The sequence below is a fragment of the Equus przewalskii genome, chromosome 26 (assembly GCF_037783145.1).
Source record: "Equus przewalskii isolate Varuska chromosome 26, EquPr2, whole genome shotgun sequence".
Classification (NCBI taxonomy): domain Eukaryota; kingdom Metazoa; phylum Chordata; class Mammalia; order Perissodactyla; family Equidae; genus Equus; species Equus przewalskii.
Genome location: NC_091856.1, coordinates 35,812,327 through 35,829,027, shown reverse-complemented (window position 1 = coordinate 35,829,027; position 16,701 = coordinate 35,812,327). Strand labels below are relative to the sequence as shown.

The 16,701-nt window shown below is 61.4% G+C and overlaps 1 protein-coding gene across 5 annotated transcripts in view; it reads left to right on the top strand.

The window, feature by feature from the left end:
- SARDH (sarcosine dehydrogenase) overlaps window positions 1–16,701 on the top strand; it is a 68,052-nt gene that overhangs the window by 12,789 nt on the left and 38,562 nt on the right. For all 5 annotated transcript variants that reach the window (XM_070595450.1, XM_070595448.1, XM_070595447.1 and 2 more), the window contains 7 exons: window positions 2,195–2,299; window positions 3,501–3,630; window positions 7,977–8,063; window positions 8,325–8,415; window positions 11,478–11,619; window positions 14,125–14,211; window positions 16,281–16,394. In XM_070595450.1, the coding sequence (XP_070451551.1) occupies window positions 2,195–2,299; window positions 3,501–3,630; window positions 7,977–8,063; window positions 8,325–8,415; window positions 11,478–11,619; window positions 14,125–14,211; window positions 16,281–16,394 (756 nt within the window). The remainder of the gene's footprint in view (window positions 1–2,194; window positions 2,300–3,500; window positions 3,631–7,976; window positions 8,064–8,324; window positions 8,416–11,477; window positions 11,620–14,124; window positions 14,212–16,280; window positions 16,395–16,701) is intronic.

The following is a 16,701-nucleotide window of genomic DNA, read 5'->3' as shown; positions in this document are numbered from 1 at the left end:
GGGTTAGAGTGGACACCCTTCTCTTGTGCCTCATCTTAGGGTGAAAGCCACCAGGAAGTGTGTGTTAGCTGTGGGTTTTTCTTAGATGCCCTTCATCAGGGGAGTCCCTGCTGTTCTCAGATTGCTGACTGTTTTTATCATAAAAGGTGTTTATTCTGTCTAAGGCTTTTTCTGCATCGACTGAAATGACTAGTGGTTTTCATCCTTTGCTCTGTTGATACGGTGTGTTACATAGACTGATTTTCAGATGTTAAACCAACCTTGCATTCCTGGGATAAATCCCACTTGTTCGTGGTATATAATCCTTTTCGTATGTTGTTGGATTCACTTTGCTGGTATTTTGTTGAAGATACTTGCATCTATATTCATAACCGTCACATTCCGCCCCCCCCGCAAACATTTCCATGAATCTGTCAAACACCCATCAATAATGTTTTCTGCACCCTCATACACACAGAGAAATCGCATGAAGTCTGTAAATGCCCTTCCCCTCCCCAGAGGACTCCTCCCACTGCCTTCTGATCTTCTCCATTTTGGACCAATTGCCTCTCGGCATCTGCTTGCCTGTTACCCTGGGACCTCCCTCCTGCCTCTTCTGTTTGGACCTGCTGCTCTCTGGATCCACGGCAGGTTCCTTGTAGATTACATAGAAGGGAGACATGAGAAGTAAATGTTTTTGTGTCCGTGAATGTCTGAAAAACTCTTTATTCTTTCTTTACACTTGATTGATGGATTGACTGGGTCTAGAATTCTGCATTTAAAATCATTGTCCATCAGAATTTTGAAGACTTTGCTCCAGGTCTTCCAGCCTTCAGGGGTGCTGCTCCTGTATTTGGGACCCCCCCATTCACCTGACATTCTGACGTTTCACCCCAACATGGCCTCCGTGCAGGGCTGGCCCGTTCACAGGGCTCAGTGGGCACTTGTGGGCCTTTCAATACAGAGATTCTCAGTTTTCAATCTGAGAAGTTGTCTTGGGTTATGGCTCTGACATTTCCTTCAGCTCCATGTTCTCCGTTTTCTCCTTCTGGACCCCCCTAAGGTGGATGTTGGACCTTCAGGATTGATCTTCTGATTTTCTTATTTTTTCCTTTCCTGATTTCTATTTCTTCATCTTTTGGGGGCTAATATCTGGAAGATGGTCTTGGCCTTATCCCATCCTTCTGTTGCATTTTAGTTTTGATGATCATCTCTCATTTGAAGGCGTCTGTCTTGGCCTGGGCTTGTCCCTTCTCCGTGACCTTGCTTTATGGACCCCGGCTTCTCATGTCCCTGAAGTTCTTGTGGAGGCGCCATTTTAAAACAGAGTTTCCCCAGGCTGACTGGAAGATTGAAGAGGGAAGATGGGAGAGCCTCTTGCAGGGGGTTGAGGGGCGAGCCCCCCTCTTTGGTGAGGGGCCCCGGTGTCAGCATCTGGAGCCAGCCACGGGCCACTCAGTGTCCCCACAGAAGAGCCTCCAGTCTGCTGTCAAGGGGGCTGGTAGCCCACCCCTCCCCTCCCCTGAGCCTGCAGCTCTGGGATCGGCTTCTCCAGAGACAGACCTCAGGGCTCCTGCAGGGCGGGGCCAGGCCCTGGGCTGCACACGGTGGGCATGGATGGGATCTGGGTGCAACTGCTTTGAAGAGACCCTAGCCCATCTTCCTGTTCACATGCACGCATGCACACACACTGTCTCACACACGTGCACACATGCATGTGCACACACACACACATGCATGCATGCACACGCGCATACACACCTCCTGCAGAGGGGCCTGGGGCTGCCACAGGCTTGGCCTCTGCAGATTGGAGCGGACAGAGGGTAGGAAACTGGCCTGCCTTGTTCAGTCTCCCTCCTGGAAACCCAAGCTAGGGCAGGCCCTCCTCTGTGCCTCCACTCCCCAGGGAGGGTTGAGATCCCCTCTCTGTGGCCATCACTTTCTGTTCTCCTGTCTTTGTGGGTTATACTTTTTCTTCCCTCCCTCCTCCATTCCCCCTCTTTCTTCCATCTTTGCTGCCCTTTCATGGGGTTTGAAGAACGAGAGACTTAAGTGGGGGTGGTTCATCCACAGTGTGAGCCCAGGTCCACTCTGTCCTCAGGATCTTATGATGAGGAGGTGCTGTGGTTCCCCCGTGGGCCTGAGACCCCTGGGGGAGGTACAGGGCCCACCATCCCACCTGGCTGACCCGAGGCCTTCCTGCTCTGCCCTCTAGAACATGCCCAACGTCCGCGACCACGACGCCTCCGTCTACCTCCGCCTCCAGGGGGACGCCTTGTCTGTGGGCGGCTATGAGGCCAACCCCATCTTCTGGGAGGAGGTGAGACACTGAGCGGTCGAGGGAGGGGCTCGGGGCTGCATCTCCGCATGGGGAGCCCTCTTCCAGAGAGCCCCCCCTCCTGAAGCTCCTCAGGTGCACACCAGAGCAGTGGCAGGTCCCCTGGCCCCACAAGGGTCAGGCCCACTTTTCTCTGACCCTGAAGAACCTGGTACCCGGGTAGATCCCAACCTGGGCAGGTGGAAGGCTTGCCTCAAAACCTCAACTGTTAGAGACTGCAAACATGTGAAATAATGACCTTAGAAAATCATAAAAACTTTTAAGTTGTCTGTCCGTCAGCAAACGATCCTGTGCCCCCCATGGCTGCAGCAGCCCCTCTCCCCCAGGCCTGGGCTGCTCTCTGTAGGCCCAGTGGCCCCGTCGCCCCCATTACATGTGCGTGGCCCACCCTCATCCTTACATTTATGTATTTAGTCCACAAATTGAGTGACTAAATGACAGCTTGGACCAGATACTATTTTACTTTCTGGGGGAAGAGGGAGACTAAGATAAAAGTCCCTGTTGCAGGAAGGCTATATTTTGGTGGGGAGACATACAATAAACAAACAAACAAGTAATGCAATTTTGGATGGTGATCTGTGCACTTTATGAAGTTAGCAGGTTAAGGTTAAGCCTAGGGAGACCGGAGTGGAAGGATGTCTTTCCGACTGTGGTCAGACAGACTTCCCTGTGGAGGTGACATCTGTGCAGAACCCTGCAGAGAACTAGGTGGGCAAGGAGCTGCCCCAGGTGGAGGTGAAGGCCCTGAGGTCAGATCAAGCTTGCCTTTCTCGAAGAACTGAAGGGAGGTCAGCTGGCCATGGGTCGGTGGTAGACATGGGCAGGACCAATTCAGGTAGGGCTTCATGAGCCACAGAGAGTCACAGGGAGCCATGGGAGGCTGGAGAGCAAGAGTGTGATCCGATCTGGGAGACTGGGGCAGCGAAGGAGGGTGGGCAGACAGGGCAGCCAGGTAGAGGCCGTGGCAACAATCAAGGGCAGAGCAGGTGGGGCCCAGGCAGGGAAGGAGGACAGGCAGGCCCCGCAGATGGGTTGGTGACAGGAGAGAAACTGAGGGGACCTAAGGGGTCCAGCCCAGCCCAGTCACTCACCTAGCCCCGGGAGGCTGGCCAGGCTCCCACCTGGCCCCCTCTGCTCCAACTGGGCAGCTGTCCCAGGACACGTGCCCCCGCCCTGCCCCCAGGTGTCCGACAAGTTTGCCTTCGGCCTCTTTGACCTGGACTGGGACGTGTTCACCCAGCACATCGAAGGCGCCATCAACCGGGTCCCCGTGCTGGAGAAGACGGGGGTCAAGTCCACGGTCTGTGGCCCGGGTGAGTGGGGAGGCCTGGAAGCTGGGGGTGGGCATCCTTGGTCCTTCGGGCTGTCTCCTGAGGCTGCCCTGTGCCAGTCCATCCCCAGGCCGTCCCCACGCTCTCTCGTCACATGGTTCCCACAGCCCTGGGTGTCAGCACTGCTTTTAGTCCTCTCTGCAGACAAGAGGCCGGAGCTGTGAGGGCAGAAATTTGCACACGGGCATGTGGCCAGGCTTCTTCCCACCCCAGTGCCAGCCCCTTCTGACGTCCCAGTCTGGGCTCTTCATCCCCGCTCGACCCCTCCCTGGAACGTGGTGTTGACATCTGTAAAACGGGATGGTGAGCCCCACCCAGCGTCTGGGAGGCCGAGCGAGGAGGGGGGCCAGGCCCTTTCCCGGGGCCATTCCCACAGGGCTGGAGACCCCCAGTGCCCGGTCCAGCCTCAGCCCCGACTCCCTGCTTCCCAGAGAGCTCCGCCCTGGCCGGCACCCCGGGCCGTCAGCCTCACCCTGCTCTCTGGCCTCGGCAGTCAGCGCTGGCAGGGCTGGATACCCGCTCGGTTTGGAAGGGTCCTGCGGCCCACCTCGTCTCCTTCCTCCGGGAGAGATGAGCTGAGCTGACGCAGGCTGGAGCAGCAAGCGGGGCTGTGAGCAAGGTCGCAGTGCCCACGGTGGGGTCTGCCGAGCGCAGCCCCTGACTGCCTGCTGTGGTTGGCACTTGGTGGGTCCTGCACAGGCTGGGGGAGGCCAGGACCCACGGAGCTGAAGGGTTTGCCCGAGGCCAGCAGCTCACTCCTGCAGGGCCCGGGCCAGGCTTTGGGAGTTCCAAGATGAGCGACAGATCCACATGAGTCACTCACAGCTCAGCAGGGAGAGATGACCGCTCAGTGACTCCATGCCCCGGACAGAGCCGTCCTGGGGGTGCCTAGGGAGCTATGGGGACCCCAGAGTGGGTGAGGCTAATGCAGGCTGAGTGGGTTGTCTGAGCTGGGTCTCAAAGGCTGTGTGCAGGTGGAGAAGATTCCAGAATAAGATTCAAGGCCAAGGTGCACCATGAGCAGAGATGTGGTGCAGAGGAGCCTGCACAGGGCCCCCTTGGTTCCTCTGCCTCTGCCGAGCGCTGGCCCTGCCCGTGCGGAGGGCGAGTGAGGAGCACGGCCCGCCGGAGGCTGGGCAGGCCTCGCGTGGTGCGAGCTCGAGGAGGTAGGCTGCCGGGCAGCGGAGGCAGCCTGTTCCAGGGCGATGGCGTGGATGGGAGAGGCTGCTGGCCTGGGGTCCTGGCAAAGGGTGGTCTCTGGAAGGTAGGAGGGGCTCACCCTGGCCTCAGAGCCAGGTGGTCTCAGCTGGGGGGCTCTGCCTGTGGTTAGGCCTAGAAGCTACCAGATACCCAGCACCCATATCGTCGTCATCTGCCTTTCATTCCACGTTGACTGGCACCTCCTCTGGCAGAGGCAGCACACAGTCAGGTGGGGCAGACCGGGGTGGTCTGTCTGCTGCAGCCCAGGGGCTGGGTGCTCTGATGGGAAGTACAAGGGTGGTGGGCGCAGGAGGGTGGGCTGTCCAGAGGAGGGACAGCCATGCCGAGCCGTGAAGGGGGAGTGGGCACTGAGCGGGGCTGCAGGAGGAGTGTCTGAGCAGGGGGAGCGGGCCAAGTGCAGGCCAGAGACACGCCCCATGCATCATGGTTCCAGCAGAATCGTACCGGTGTCCCCCTTCCTTCCTGGCTCACACAGGGCCTCTCTAACCCTCAACAAAGGCAGGAAACGGGTGGGCTGAGCCTGCCCCCTCAGGGCTGTGGAGACAGCTCAGGCGAGGCAGTGTTGCCTGAAGAGGATACTTTGTATCCCAGGCTCTGAGTTGGAGCCTGGCTGGGCCCTGATTGGCCCAGTGGCCCAGGCTGCTGAGCCCCCTTGGGCGTCCGTGTCCTCCTCTGTGAAATGGGCAACAGAGCACCTGTGAGCAGGGGCAGAGCGAGGACGAGGGGTCGCGGGTGAGGGGCGGGGCACAGTCCAGGCCAGCGGACTGCAGAGTCCCCTGAGCGAAGTGGACGGCCGGAGGCCAGCAGGTGGAGTGCCCTCCAAAGGTCATGCAGCAAATGGGGATGGGGCCAGGACAGGAGGGAGGGTCCTGATGCCTAGCAGCTGTGGCCTGCTGGGGGGCCAGCCTGGCGTCCACACAGGCGCAGGCCGGGCTGCTTTCACCTGTTCAGTGCATAAAGAAGCCTGTGGCTTCCCCAGGAGAGACAGGTGGGGACAGGGGCCCACTGTAGTGGGCAGGTGGGAGGCCAGCCTAGTGCAGGACGCCCACTCCCCACGGCTCCCCTGGGCCTGCGTGGGACTGGCAGTGAGAGGGAGAGGCCTGGAAGGATCCTAGGGGCAGGCATCACCCGGGAGCATCCTCGTTGTCATTAGACTGGGGTCCTCGCCCCCAGGAAGGCCTGTCTGTGGGGACACATGCGTGTGAGGACATCTCGTGCCTGGTTTCCTGGCCGTGGGGGAGGATTGGTGGGGAAACCAGCATCTCTCCGTGCCGGGGAGGACAGGTGCGGTCGACGGCCTTTGGCCTCTGGGACAGCAGGGACATCCCAGGCCCCCTTGACTTTGGGGCAGCTGGGGCAGGCAGAGCGCTCACTCCAGAGTCAGGTGGTCAGAGCCAGGGTCGGGCCCCTGCCCATGCTGCCTGGGGGGCCCGTGCACCCCACATGCACCCTCATGTTGCTCGATCGTGAGTCACTTGTCAAACATCCAAGAGACCCTTGTCTCCCGAAATGCTCCTGCTGCTGGCTCTCTGCTCGAGTCCCCGCGAGGCTGTTCAGAACGTCCTGTCCACCTGCCAGGCCGGCCAGAAACGCTTCCAGGCACCCAAGGGCTCAGAGGGCGGTCCCGCACGCACCTGTGGCCTCCCCCTCCTTTCCTGCCGGGGCGGCTCCTTCTCCATCACCTCCTCCGAGCCACCCTGGCTTCTCGCCTCCCCACCCGACGGTCTCCCCGCCTCCCTGCTCGCTCCTTGTAGCCCGATCTTCACGCATGTATTGGCGGCTCTGCCCTCCTGACGCCTCCGCTGGAGGACCACCGAGGGTACCCCCCTCCTCTCTGTCCTGCCTCCTCCCCCTGCCTGCAGCCACCGGGCACTCTCTGCCCCCAGGAGGCCCAACTTCTTGGAAGCCCCCCCGGTCCCCCAGGGCTGGTGGCCTCCTTTCGCTCAGGTGCTGAGGGTCAGAGACCAGGGTCGGGTGGTCACCGCAGGGAACAGGACCCAGCTTGTCACCAGCACGTGTGGGAGAAGAGCTCGGGCCGGGAGCCAGGCAGCCAGCCGTCCTGCTCCAGGGGTCACTGGCAGGGCAACCAGGGATAAATGAGGCCCAGTGTCACACGGGGTCCTCTTCCCCACCCCGGGTACCGATGGTGCCAGCCAGAGAGGGTTGTTAGGAGCAGCCAGCACTCCAGTCACTCACAACCCCTGTCCCATCGTATTTTCTTCCCAGACCCTCTTTTCTGCTTATTTACCTCTTTGCTCTCTGTCTCGCTCACTCTCCCATCAGCTCCCCACCTGGGGGACTTGTCTTGTTCAGAGCTGCCTCCCACGGCGGAGCCCTCGGCGCAGACGGATGGGCTGCAAGTGTCTGTAGACAGACTAACTCCAGCCCTGTGGAGTAAGAGCCGTGACCTGGAGTTTACAGATGAGGAAACTAAGGCTCAGAGAGGCGAAGTCACTTGCCCAAGGTCACACAGCTAGGAAGGGGTAAAGCAAGGTTGGAACCTAGGACTGTGACTGCAAAGTCCAGCTCTTTAAAATTATGCCCGAGAGTCCCTCTCTCTCCACGTCCTGGCCTCTGCCCATGGCCTGCTGGCAGCAGACAGAAGCAGGAGGCTCAGTCCCCTCTCCCAAAGCACTTATGATAATTTATTCATTCAACAAACATTGATCAAGCACCTACTGGGCCCAGTTTGCTGGGCCCTGTGCTAGGCCTCGGGACACAGCCGTGAGTGAAGCCCAGTCCCTGGCCTCAGTGCGGGAAGGTGGTGCAGGGAGGGGGAGCCACACACTGTGCTGGGGGCCAGCAAAAGGCCCCTCATCAGCAGGAGGATGGTGATAGCCAGGAGACAAACCTGGAGCCCGCAAGGCAGGCCCCAGCTCAGGTCAGGTAGTTCTGGAGGTAAATGCCAAGGAGCTCAGGGGAAGGTGGCAAGAGCAATCAGGGAGGCTCCCTGGAGGAAGTGGCCTTGAGCTGGGGGCCTTAAGGATGGTGAGGGTCTGGATGAAGGAGGCACCTGCAGACCCCCACCTCAATTACTGCCTCTCCGGAGACCCTGCCCCAAGTGCATGTGGCCTGGAGGGAACTTCAGGCTCCCCCCTCCCTTGCAGAGTCCTTCACGCCGGACCACAAGCCCCTGATGGGGGAGGCGCCCGAACTCCGAGGATTCTTCCTGGGCTGCGGCTTCAACAGTGCAGGCGAGTGTGGGCGGCAGCGGCCCCGGCCCCCGCCTGAGGGAGGGTGGCCCGCTCTGCCTCTCCAGTTCTCCCCCGAGGCGGGGGGCTGGCCCAGGAGCACGGGACAGGCCTGGAGGGAGGGGGTGAGGGCCCCTCGGGTGGCCATGCCCAGGCATGGGGTCTGGGGCTTGGGGGGTGAGGCTGCCTGTGGAGGTGGGAGGGGCAGGAATTGAGGGGGCGCTCTGGGGGCGGGTTGCAGACCTGTGGCTCTGCTCTTGCCAGGAATGATGCTGGGCGGTGGCTGTGGGCAGGAGCTGGCCCACTGGATCGTCCATGGGCGCCCCGAGAAGGACATGTATGGCTACGACATCAGGCGAGTGTGCTCCGGGCCCCATGGGCAGGGGCGCCTGCTTACCAGCTGCCCTAGGATCTGGCGAGGCGGGGAAAATAGGGAGGGCCTTTTAGAAAGGAGCCTTCCCTGAAATTCAGAGGGCTTCCTGGAAGAGGCAGCGGCAAGGGAAGATAGGGAGGAAGGCTGGCGGCAGGGGTGGGGCTACAGGGGCCTGGGTTTGGCAGATCCATGGCCCTTCCGTTTCCAGGATCTCTTGGGTCAGTGTCCTACCTGACCTGCCGGACAGCTCCAGGGTCATCTCCAGTGGAATCTCATCGTCCCACTTTGCAGACGGGGAGTCTGAGGCCTGGGGAGCAGGAGGGGCTGCACAGGCCGCCCGGCGCGCGGGGCTGGGCTGGGGTAGCTGTTACTGTGTGTGCGGTGGCCTGGACCCAGGTGGCCTTGAGCAGAGATGTCGGTCGCATCGTTCACTTACTGGGTGATGGGAATAAATCAGACTCAGTGCTGAGCGATTCCTGCCCCACCCTCCAGGACGCGGGATGAGGGTGTGTGGGCTGCGAGTGTCGGTGGAGCCGTGACCGCGTCCGTGTAGGTAAACGCTCGGCGTCAGGTGCACGCGGGAAACGCTGAGTAAACCTGAGCCGAGGGTGCTGATGGCAGAGCCGCGAGGCCTCCTGGTGCCCAGCCCTCTGCGAGTGGGGCCAGCGACACGGGCGCTCCCAGACAGGGTCCCAAGGGGGGAGTAATGGGGCCAGGATCATGTCCCCAGGTGGCAGCTCCGTGCCCTACAGGTGGCACTGCCTCTGGGTGTTCACCCACTCCCCTGTACCCGCTCCTGGCACACAGCCTTCCTGGGGAGACCCCCGCTGCCTGGGAGGGCCAGAGAGGGTGGTGGCCCCGCTCTTCTGCGCACCCGTCCCTTCCTGGCCTGATGAGGACGTTACTCCTACCATGGGGGATGTCTGGAACCCACCGAGACAGACAGACAGACAGACACTGAGATCGCCACTACTGCCACCCGCTCTGTGGTGCCTGGCGCAGTGTGCTCCACTCTCTGGCTGCCTCAGAGCCCGTCTGGGTCTGTGCCCACGCACTCTCCCAAGAGAGGAATGTTCCAGAAGTGATAAAGCTGCAAGGGGCCTCAGGGATGGACCAGGCCACGCCCCTCCCGCTACAAACAGCAGAAAGGAGGCTTCAATGGCGAAGGCCACTTGCTTGAGGTCACCCAGGACACTGGCCAGAGTGGGCAGGGACCCAGCTACCAGCCCTGGGCAGGGCTGTCCCCTGTGCCCTCCCTCGGGGTGAGGCCTCCAGCGCTGGAATCAGACCCACCAGTCACACCTGGCCCAGCAGGGCCTCCCAGGGCTGAAGTTACAAAACGGGGCCTGCCCCCCACCCGGGCTGGAGGGCCACAGGCAGGGCAGGGGGTCATACACCCAGCAGCAGCCTTAGCTCTCAGGCTGCCCGCGCCCCTGGCCAGTTGAGGACGAGGGCCGGGCCTCCCTCCCTCGTCAGCCGCCTTTCGTTCACACGCTGAGACACGGCAGGGGTGCTTTGTGGGCTGGTCTGTGGTCAGGGGCAGAGCTGGGGCCTCTGTTCCGGGCCAGGCTGGGGCCTTGGGGTTGGGAGGCAGAGGGTACAGGGAGGGAAACTCAGATCTGGTGCGCCCACCCTTCTGGCCCAGGCAGTGCACCCCCGGAGACAGCCGGCTAATGACATTCAGGCCCAGGCGGTCATTGATGTGGGACTTCCATGTCCACCAGCCACCGCTCCCCCCCCCCCCCCCCGCTGACTGGATGGCTCCCACCACAGGGACCAGCTGCAGGTACCCTGCACCCAGGGGCTTTCGCTAGAACACTAATGAGATGCTCTTCCTGCCGAGGCCTGAGCAAGCAGATGTAGCTGTGTACTCTCAGCTGTTCCTCCTCTCTGAGCCTCAGTTGCCCAATCCATGAAATGGGAATGGCGGTCCACCGTCTCACTGAAATGCACTTGAGGGTCCCGTGTGCGGATGCTTCTTCCACTGCCTGGCACAGGCGGGGCCCGGAGTGTGGGCTGTCAGGTTTAGGACAAGTCCCCAGGGTCCAGGTGAGCAGGGGAGGAGAACAGAGCCACTGAGGAGGGGGGCCCTGGAGGACAGGTGAGGTGCCAGCAGGTGGAAAGTGAAGGTGGGGACCGACGGGGGTCGGGGGCAGGCAGGATGAGCGGGGGGTCTGGGAGGTGGGTCTGTGCACGGGTGGGGCTGCCGGCCCAGCATCTCACTGCTGTGCACAGTCGGGCCCGGGCAGCCATGGCCCGGCCGAGACCAGACGGAAGTGCTGTTGGGCAGCTCCAGCTGCTCTGACCATGCGAGGGCTGGAGGAGGGGCCCAGGCGATGGGGGCTGGGGCCTCTTAGCTCAGCAGGAAATAGCTGGAGGCAGGGGTTGAAGGGGCTGCACGTGGCGTCCCAGCTCCAAGGGGACAAACCTGTCCTGATGACACCACCCCCGGGAGTGGGGTTCCGAGACACACCTGGGATTTCCCCCAGAGTCTCTGCACCTCTCAGGCCCCGGGCCTGACTCAGAGCTGGGGCCCACCTTGAGAAACAGACTCTGGGGGGGCCTGAGCTGAGAGGGGTGACTTCACCCCTGCCTCCCCTCCCCCTCCATCACGTCTGCTGACTTTAAACTCTGAAGATCCTTCACATGGACTTCCACCAGCTCGTGGGCTTCTGGACCCCTCCCGGGGCCTTCTCAGGCCTGGGCACCAGAAGGTGGTGGTGAGCGGGACTGAGCCCAAGGCCCAGGTCGGGGGTGAGAAGCACGGCTCGCCCCGGAGCACCGAGCACCGTCCACCTGAGGGCCATGCCCGCGGTGTTCGCTCCCTGCTCCCGACAGCTGCGGGGGGCACAGGTGACCTCACCCAGGTCTGGGGGCTGCCGGAGCCCCATGCTGGAGCCTGCAGAGCCGGGAGCCCCTCTTGATGCCCGCGCCACGGGGAAGACTCTGGCAGAGGGGCGAGGGTCCAGCTTTGCCCTGGGTCCTGGGCCGGTCCTTCCCTAACAACCCCCCAGAGTGGTGACCGGGCCCTCCGTCTGCGACAGGCGCTTCCATCACTCGCTGACCGACCACCGCCGCTGGATTCGCGAGCGCAGCCATGAGTCCTACGCCAAGAATTATTCTGTGGTCTTCCCCCACGATGAGCCGCTGGCAGGGCGCAACATGAGGAGAGACCCCCTGCACGAGGTACGGCCCCGACGGCACCTGCTCCGGGCGGCCGAGCTCGCTCGCGGGGAGGCCAGCGTATCGGGGTGACGGAAGTGCATGTGGTGCCCCCGCTGCAGGACAGGGGAGGGGATGAGTGGCTCCTCCATTCCCGGGTGCTTCCTGAAAGAACACGCTCAGAGAACACACCTGGGAGCCTCTCCTGACAGCTGACACAGGGCTCCTGAGCCGCAGGTGCACGGGCAGGTGAGGGCAGTTGCATATCAGAGGAGGGTGCAGCCAGACAGCGGCCTGCTTGTGGAGACTGCTTGGATGTCTTTGCTCCTTGGCAAGCTTCTACTTCTACGTTGAAACCCACCGTCAGATGCCCTTCCCTGAGGTCTGCCCGTGCATTCTCCCAGGCCCCCTGGACAACGCAGGCACCTTGCCTGTGCTCCCAGCCCTTCTCCAGCCACCCCGCACCCCCACCTCATCTTGGGCTGCACACTTTGCTTACCTGTCTGCGAGGACCCTGGGAACAGGAGCTGTGCCCGGTCCCTCTGGTTCCTGAGCCCTGAGCACAGAGCCTGACTCTTAAGAGATGCTCAGGAATGTTTGGTGACTGGGTGGATGGGGAGGAGGTGGGGGGAGGGGGGGTAGGTGCAGGGAACAGGGCGCATTGAAGCTGAAGAAGGAGGCTCCTTGGTCGGGGACTCCAGTGCCTGGACCCCAGAGGGACCTGGTGTCCACTGCACCTCCGGGGACAGTGGCTGGAAGACCTCCGTGATTCCGGGGCTGCCCTGCCCCTCAGCCTGGCTTAGGGGCCAGCTAGGACCTCAGCCCACACGTGGCCCTGGGCCCTCCACAGCCTGCCTAGAGGCTTTAACCTCCCCACACTGGTCCCGACAGCTCAGCAGCCTCCCCGACAAACGCAGGGCTTGCTGGACCGGGGAGTGGAAGGAGGTGGGCTCAGGCACTTCTCCCCAAGGGCACAGTCCCTGCCCCCGAGGGACATCCCACTCACCCCGCCTGCGCCTCTCTTCCTTCGAGCGCCCTTCTGAGGATGCTCCCAGCCACCACGTGTGTTTCTAAATAGAGGAGCCTGCTCCCACTTTCCCTCTGTGGACAGGGACCTCATCCCCGGTCCATGTGTCTCCATCACTCACTGAGGGGTTGTAGCCGGGTGTCAAGGTTGGCCGTGTGACTTTGTCTGCTTCTTGTCCCCCTCGGGGTCCCGTTGGTCCACAGGAGGCAGCAGACGCAGCCTGTCCGCACCCGTGGGTGCCCATGGGCCCTGGCAGATGCGTGCCCCGCCATGCTCAGCATGGGCTCGTTTGCCCATTGCCAGTTGGACGGGGCGGTCCGCGGCACAGGGCCTTTCCAAACCTGAGAGTAGAGATAACTTTTTCCCCCAAACCAAATTTATTTTCAAAGAAATCTGCCACTAGATTACTTTATTGCATCCACTCTATTTTTTTTATTGTGGTAAAATTCATATAACACAAAATTTGCCATTTTAAAGCATACAATTCAGGAGATTAAGTACATTCTCTATCCTGTGCAACCATCACCGCTATCTAGTTCGAAACACTTTCGTCACCCCGAAAGGGAACCCTATACCCATTAAACAATAACTCCCACTCCGCTCTCCCCCCAGCCTGGAAAAGCCACTCATCTACTTTCTGTCCCTCTGGATTTGCCTATTCTGGATTCTCCATGTAAATGGATTCAGATGCCATGTGACCTTTTCTGTCTGGCTTCCTTCCCTCAGCGTGCTGTTTTTGGGGTTCATCCGTGTCGTAGCAGGTGTCAGAATTCCTCTCCTTCTGAGGGCTGGATAATGTTCCGTAGGACAGACAGCCACAGTGACCGGTCCGTCAGTCGATGGGCACCTGGGCTGTTTCGGCCTCTCGGCTGTTGGGAATCATGTTGCTGTGAACACGCGTGTACACGGCCCATTGGAGTCCCTGTTTTCGTTTCTCTTGGGTGTTCACCTGGGGGCAGAACTGCAGGGTCACAAGGCGCACAGTCTGCTTGGCTGCCCCAACAAAATCCTGCTAACGGGGGCCTGAAACAGCAGAAGTTCACTCTCACTGCCTGGAGCCTGGGAGGCCCAGGTCAGGGGCCAGCTGTCAGGTTCCTGGTGAGAGCTCTTCTGCCTTCTCGCTGTGTCCGCCCATGGCAGAGAGAGAGCTCCCCTCCTTAGAAGGATTCAGGCCCCACCCCTATGACCTCATTTCACCCCAATTCCCTGCTCGTGGGCCTGTCTCCAAATACGGTCCCGCAGGGCGTGTGGGCTGCAACGTAGGAATGGGGGGCTGCCATCCGTCCACAGCAGAAGGTCATCGTACAGATGGCAATTCTTAGGGCAGTGCGGGGGTGCGGGGGGAGCTTGGGGGAGGAGCTGAAGCCTGGGCTTGGGGCCTGGCTCTGAGTGCGAGGATCTCTTTCCTCTCTGCTTCCTGGGGTATAAAGTGGTGGACTCGGTCGCTCTCTGCTCTGCATGGGGGGGTGTGCCTGGGTGTGAAGGGTACGTGTTCCCCCCAGGAGCTCCTTGCACGAGGCTGCGTGTTCCAGGAGCGGCACGGCTGGGAGCGGCCGGGATGGTTTAACCCCGGAGGAGGCACAGCTCCGGTGAGTAGACCCCTGGTGCCCAACAGCCATGCCACCCTCTGCCCCCACCCACCTCTCCCCTCTCTGCATCCCGGGATGCCCAGGGTGGCCGCACGGTCCAGCTGTTGCCAGTGCACGTGGAGGCTGACTGGACGGGGGGGGCGGTTGAGTCATCTTCCACTCTGGGAAGCTGAGCTCCCGGCGATCTGCCTGTGAGCATGTGCGGCTGCCTCTGCAGACGTCCCCACTCACCACCCACGGTGGCCAGGCCTTCCGCAGCCCTGATGAGCCTGGAGCCCCTGGGACAGCTGGTGTTCCACGGGGGCAGGCCGTGCACAGACACCCCCAGTGTGCAGGAGAAATTAGAGCATCTTCTCATAATTCTGTTCCTATATTTTTGGCAGCTGTGGCTGTTGTTTTGTTAGTAGAAGGGTTTAACACAAAATTAAGCATTCGTATGTTAGTCGATAAGTGGGGATTTCACAGCATACTGGCCTCTGGGTGGTCCTCCTGGGGGCTCCCCAACTCCCCAGTGCCTCCCAGGGACCCGGGTCCTCAGAGGGAAGAATGAGCCGTCCTGCTGTGGCGCCTCCGGCAGGGGTCCCTGAGCGGGGGTGTGATGCTGTAAGCCCACCACGCGGGCTGTATTTGATGCAGACTTGTGACATCCCCCGTTGTATATTTCGCCAGTCCCTCCATCAACCCAGCTTCCATCTCCATAGCAACCTGCTCCCAAGGCTGGTTCAGGGCAACCTTAGGGGAGACGGGAGCCAAAGCTCTCTGATGGCTTTGACTTCTGCTCCTCTGGGGTCCTCAGGAAGGGGGTGCCTGGGAAGACCCTGCCCTTGAGCAGCTCCCTGCAGAGCCCCCTGCCTTCCAGCCAGGTCTACCCTGGAAGCCCCTCTCCCTGGAATCTGTGGGCCAGGAGAGGAGCCTGGAGCAGGAATTGGGAACACGCCCTCCGTCCCAGGTTGAGCAGGCTTTGCAGCCCCATCTGGGAGCCACCCCGGGGGGTCCAGAACACCAAGTGACGAAACACATGTCCCCAAATGCCTGGTGCCCAGCCAGGCTGGAGTAGACGGGGATGTCCCTGCTGGGGCCTCAGGGGCCTGTGGAACCTCTGCAGACTCCAGTAAAGGCCCCTCCCTGGAGCCAGGGCTGGAGCTGGGGCTCAGGGGAGCAGAGGCCCAACCCAGGCAGAACCTCACCCTTGCCGGCCCTTCCCTGCAAAGAGAGACGTGGCGGGGCTGGCCGTGCTGGGAGGTGAGAGTTGACTGGCTCGCTCACACCATTCCCAGCGGAGTTAGGGAGGAGGAATGGGTGCTGGGTTGTAGGGGGTCTCTGGGAGCAGCTGGCAGAGCACAAGAGAGGCCAAGGTGAGTGGTGTGGCTGAGGAGCCTCCTCTGGGGCCCACCGGCCACCCGGGGTCATGCCAGGCTCTGTCAGGAACTCGCCTGTGCCCTGGGACAAGTTTTCATCTCTGTGCCTCAGTTTCTCACCTGTGGAAAGGATCTCCCTCCTGAGAAGCAGGGTCTGCCCCAGAGCGGGACTTGGTCCCGGATCCCCATGGCAACAGCATCTGGAGCCGGTGCTGCAGCCACCCCCACCTCCCCAACTCCATCACCCTCTTCCTCAGCAAGCCCGGTCCCTGGGCCTTATCCCACTGCCTCGGCACTGACCTGGAGGCCCTGACGGTGGCCCCGAGGTCCCTGTGGACCTGCCCCTGCCTCCCCTTCAGCCCCATCTCTCCCTACTGTGATTTCACCCAGTTTCTTCTCCATCCTCCTGGGCCCCCAACCTGCTCGGCCCGCCCTCTCCACCGGTTCTCCGACCCTCCACCACCATGGTGATAAGAGTGTCATTTGTGTAACGGTTGATGGAATGTCTGAAGCCCGCCACCTCCCCTGCCCTCGTCCACCACCTACTCACCCGCTGGAGGGAAGCTCAGCGAGGGCAGGGCCAGGCCTGTCTTGTCTTGCTTCGTCTCTGCAGGACCCTGCTCAGTGCCTGCCCAGCTGCAGGTACCAGCCACATTTGTGCAGAGAGGGAGGGAGGCGGGGGACTGGAGATGCCCACGTCTGCTCTCCCAGGTTCTCCCTTACGACTACTACGGGGCTTACGGGCACGCGGCGCACGAGGACCACGCCTACGGCAGGCTGCTGCAAGACGAGTACACCTTCGACTTCCCGCCCCACCACGATGTAGTGAGTAGCTGAGTCCCTGCTGCACGAGAAAGTGGGGACTCCACGGGGCTGGCCCTCGGGGCCCTGACGAGGTCCCGCCCGGTCTGCCGGCTCGATGTGCACCCCTGTTTTTGACTGACTCAATTTTGAGGAGGAATCTGGTGATGCTTTCCTCTCCTCCTCTTCTCCCTGGTCTGTACGAAGATTTTGCCAGCAGTTGGCCCTCAGGGTAATATTACTGCTCGGGGCAGCGGGGCTGGGGAGCAGACCGGCCTGGGTCTTGCTGTGTGGCCTCAGGCTAGGGGCTTCACCTCTCTGAGCCTCCCTT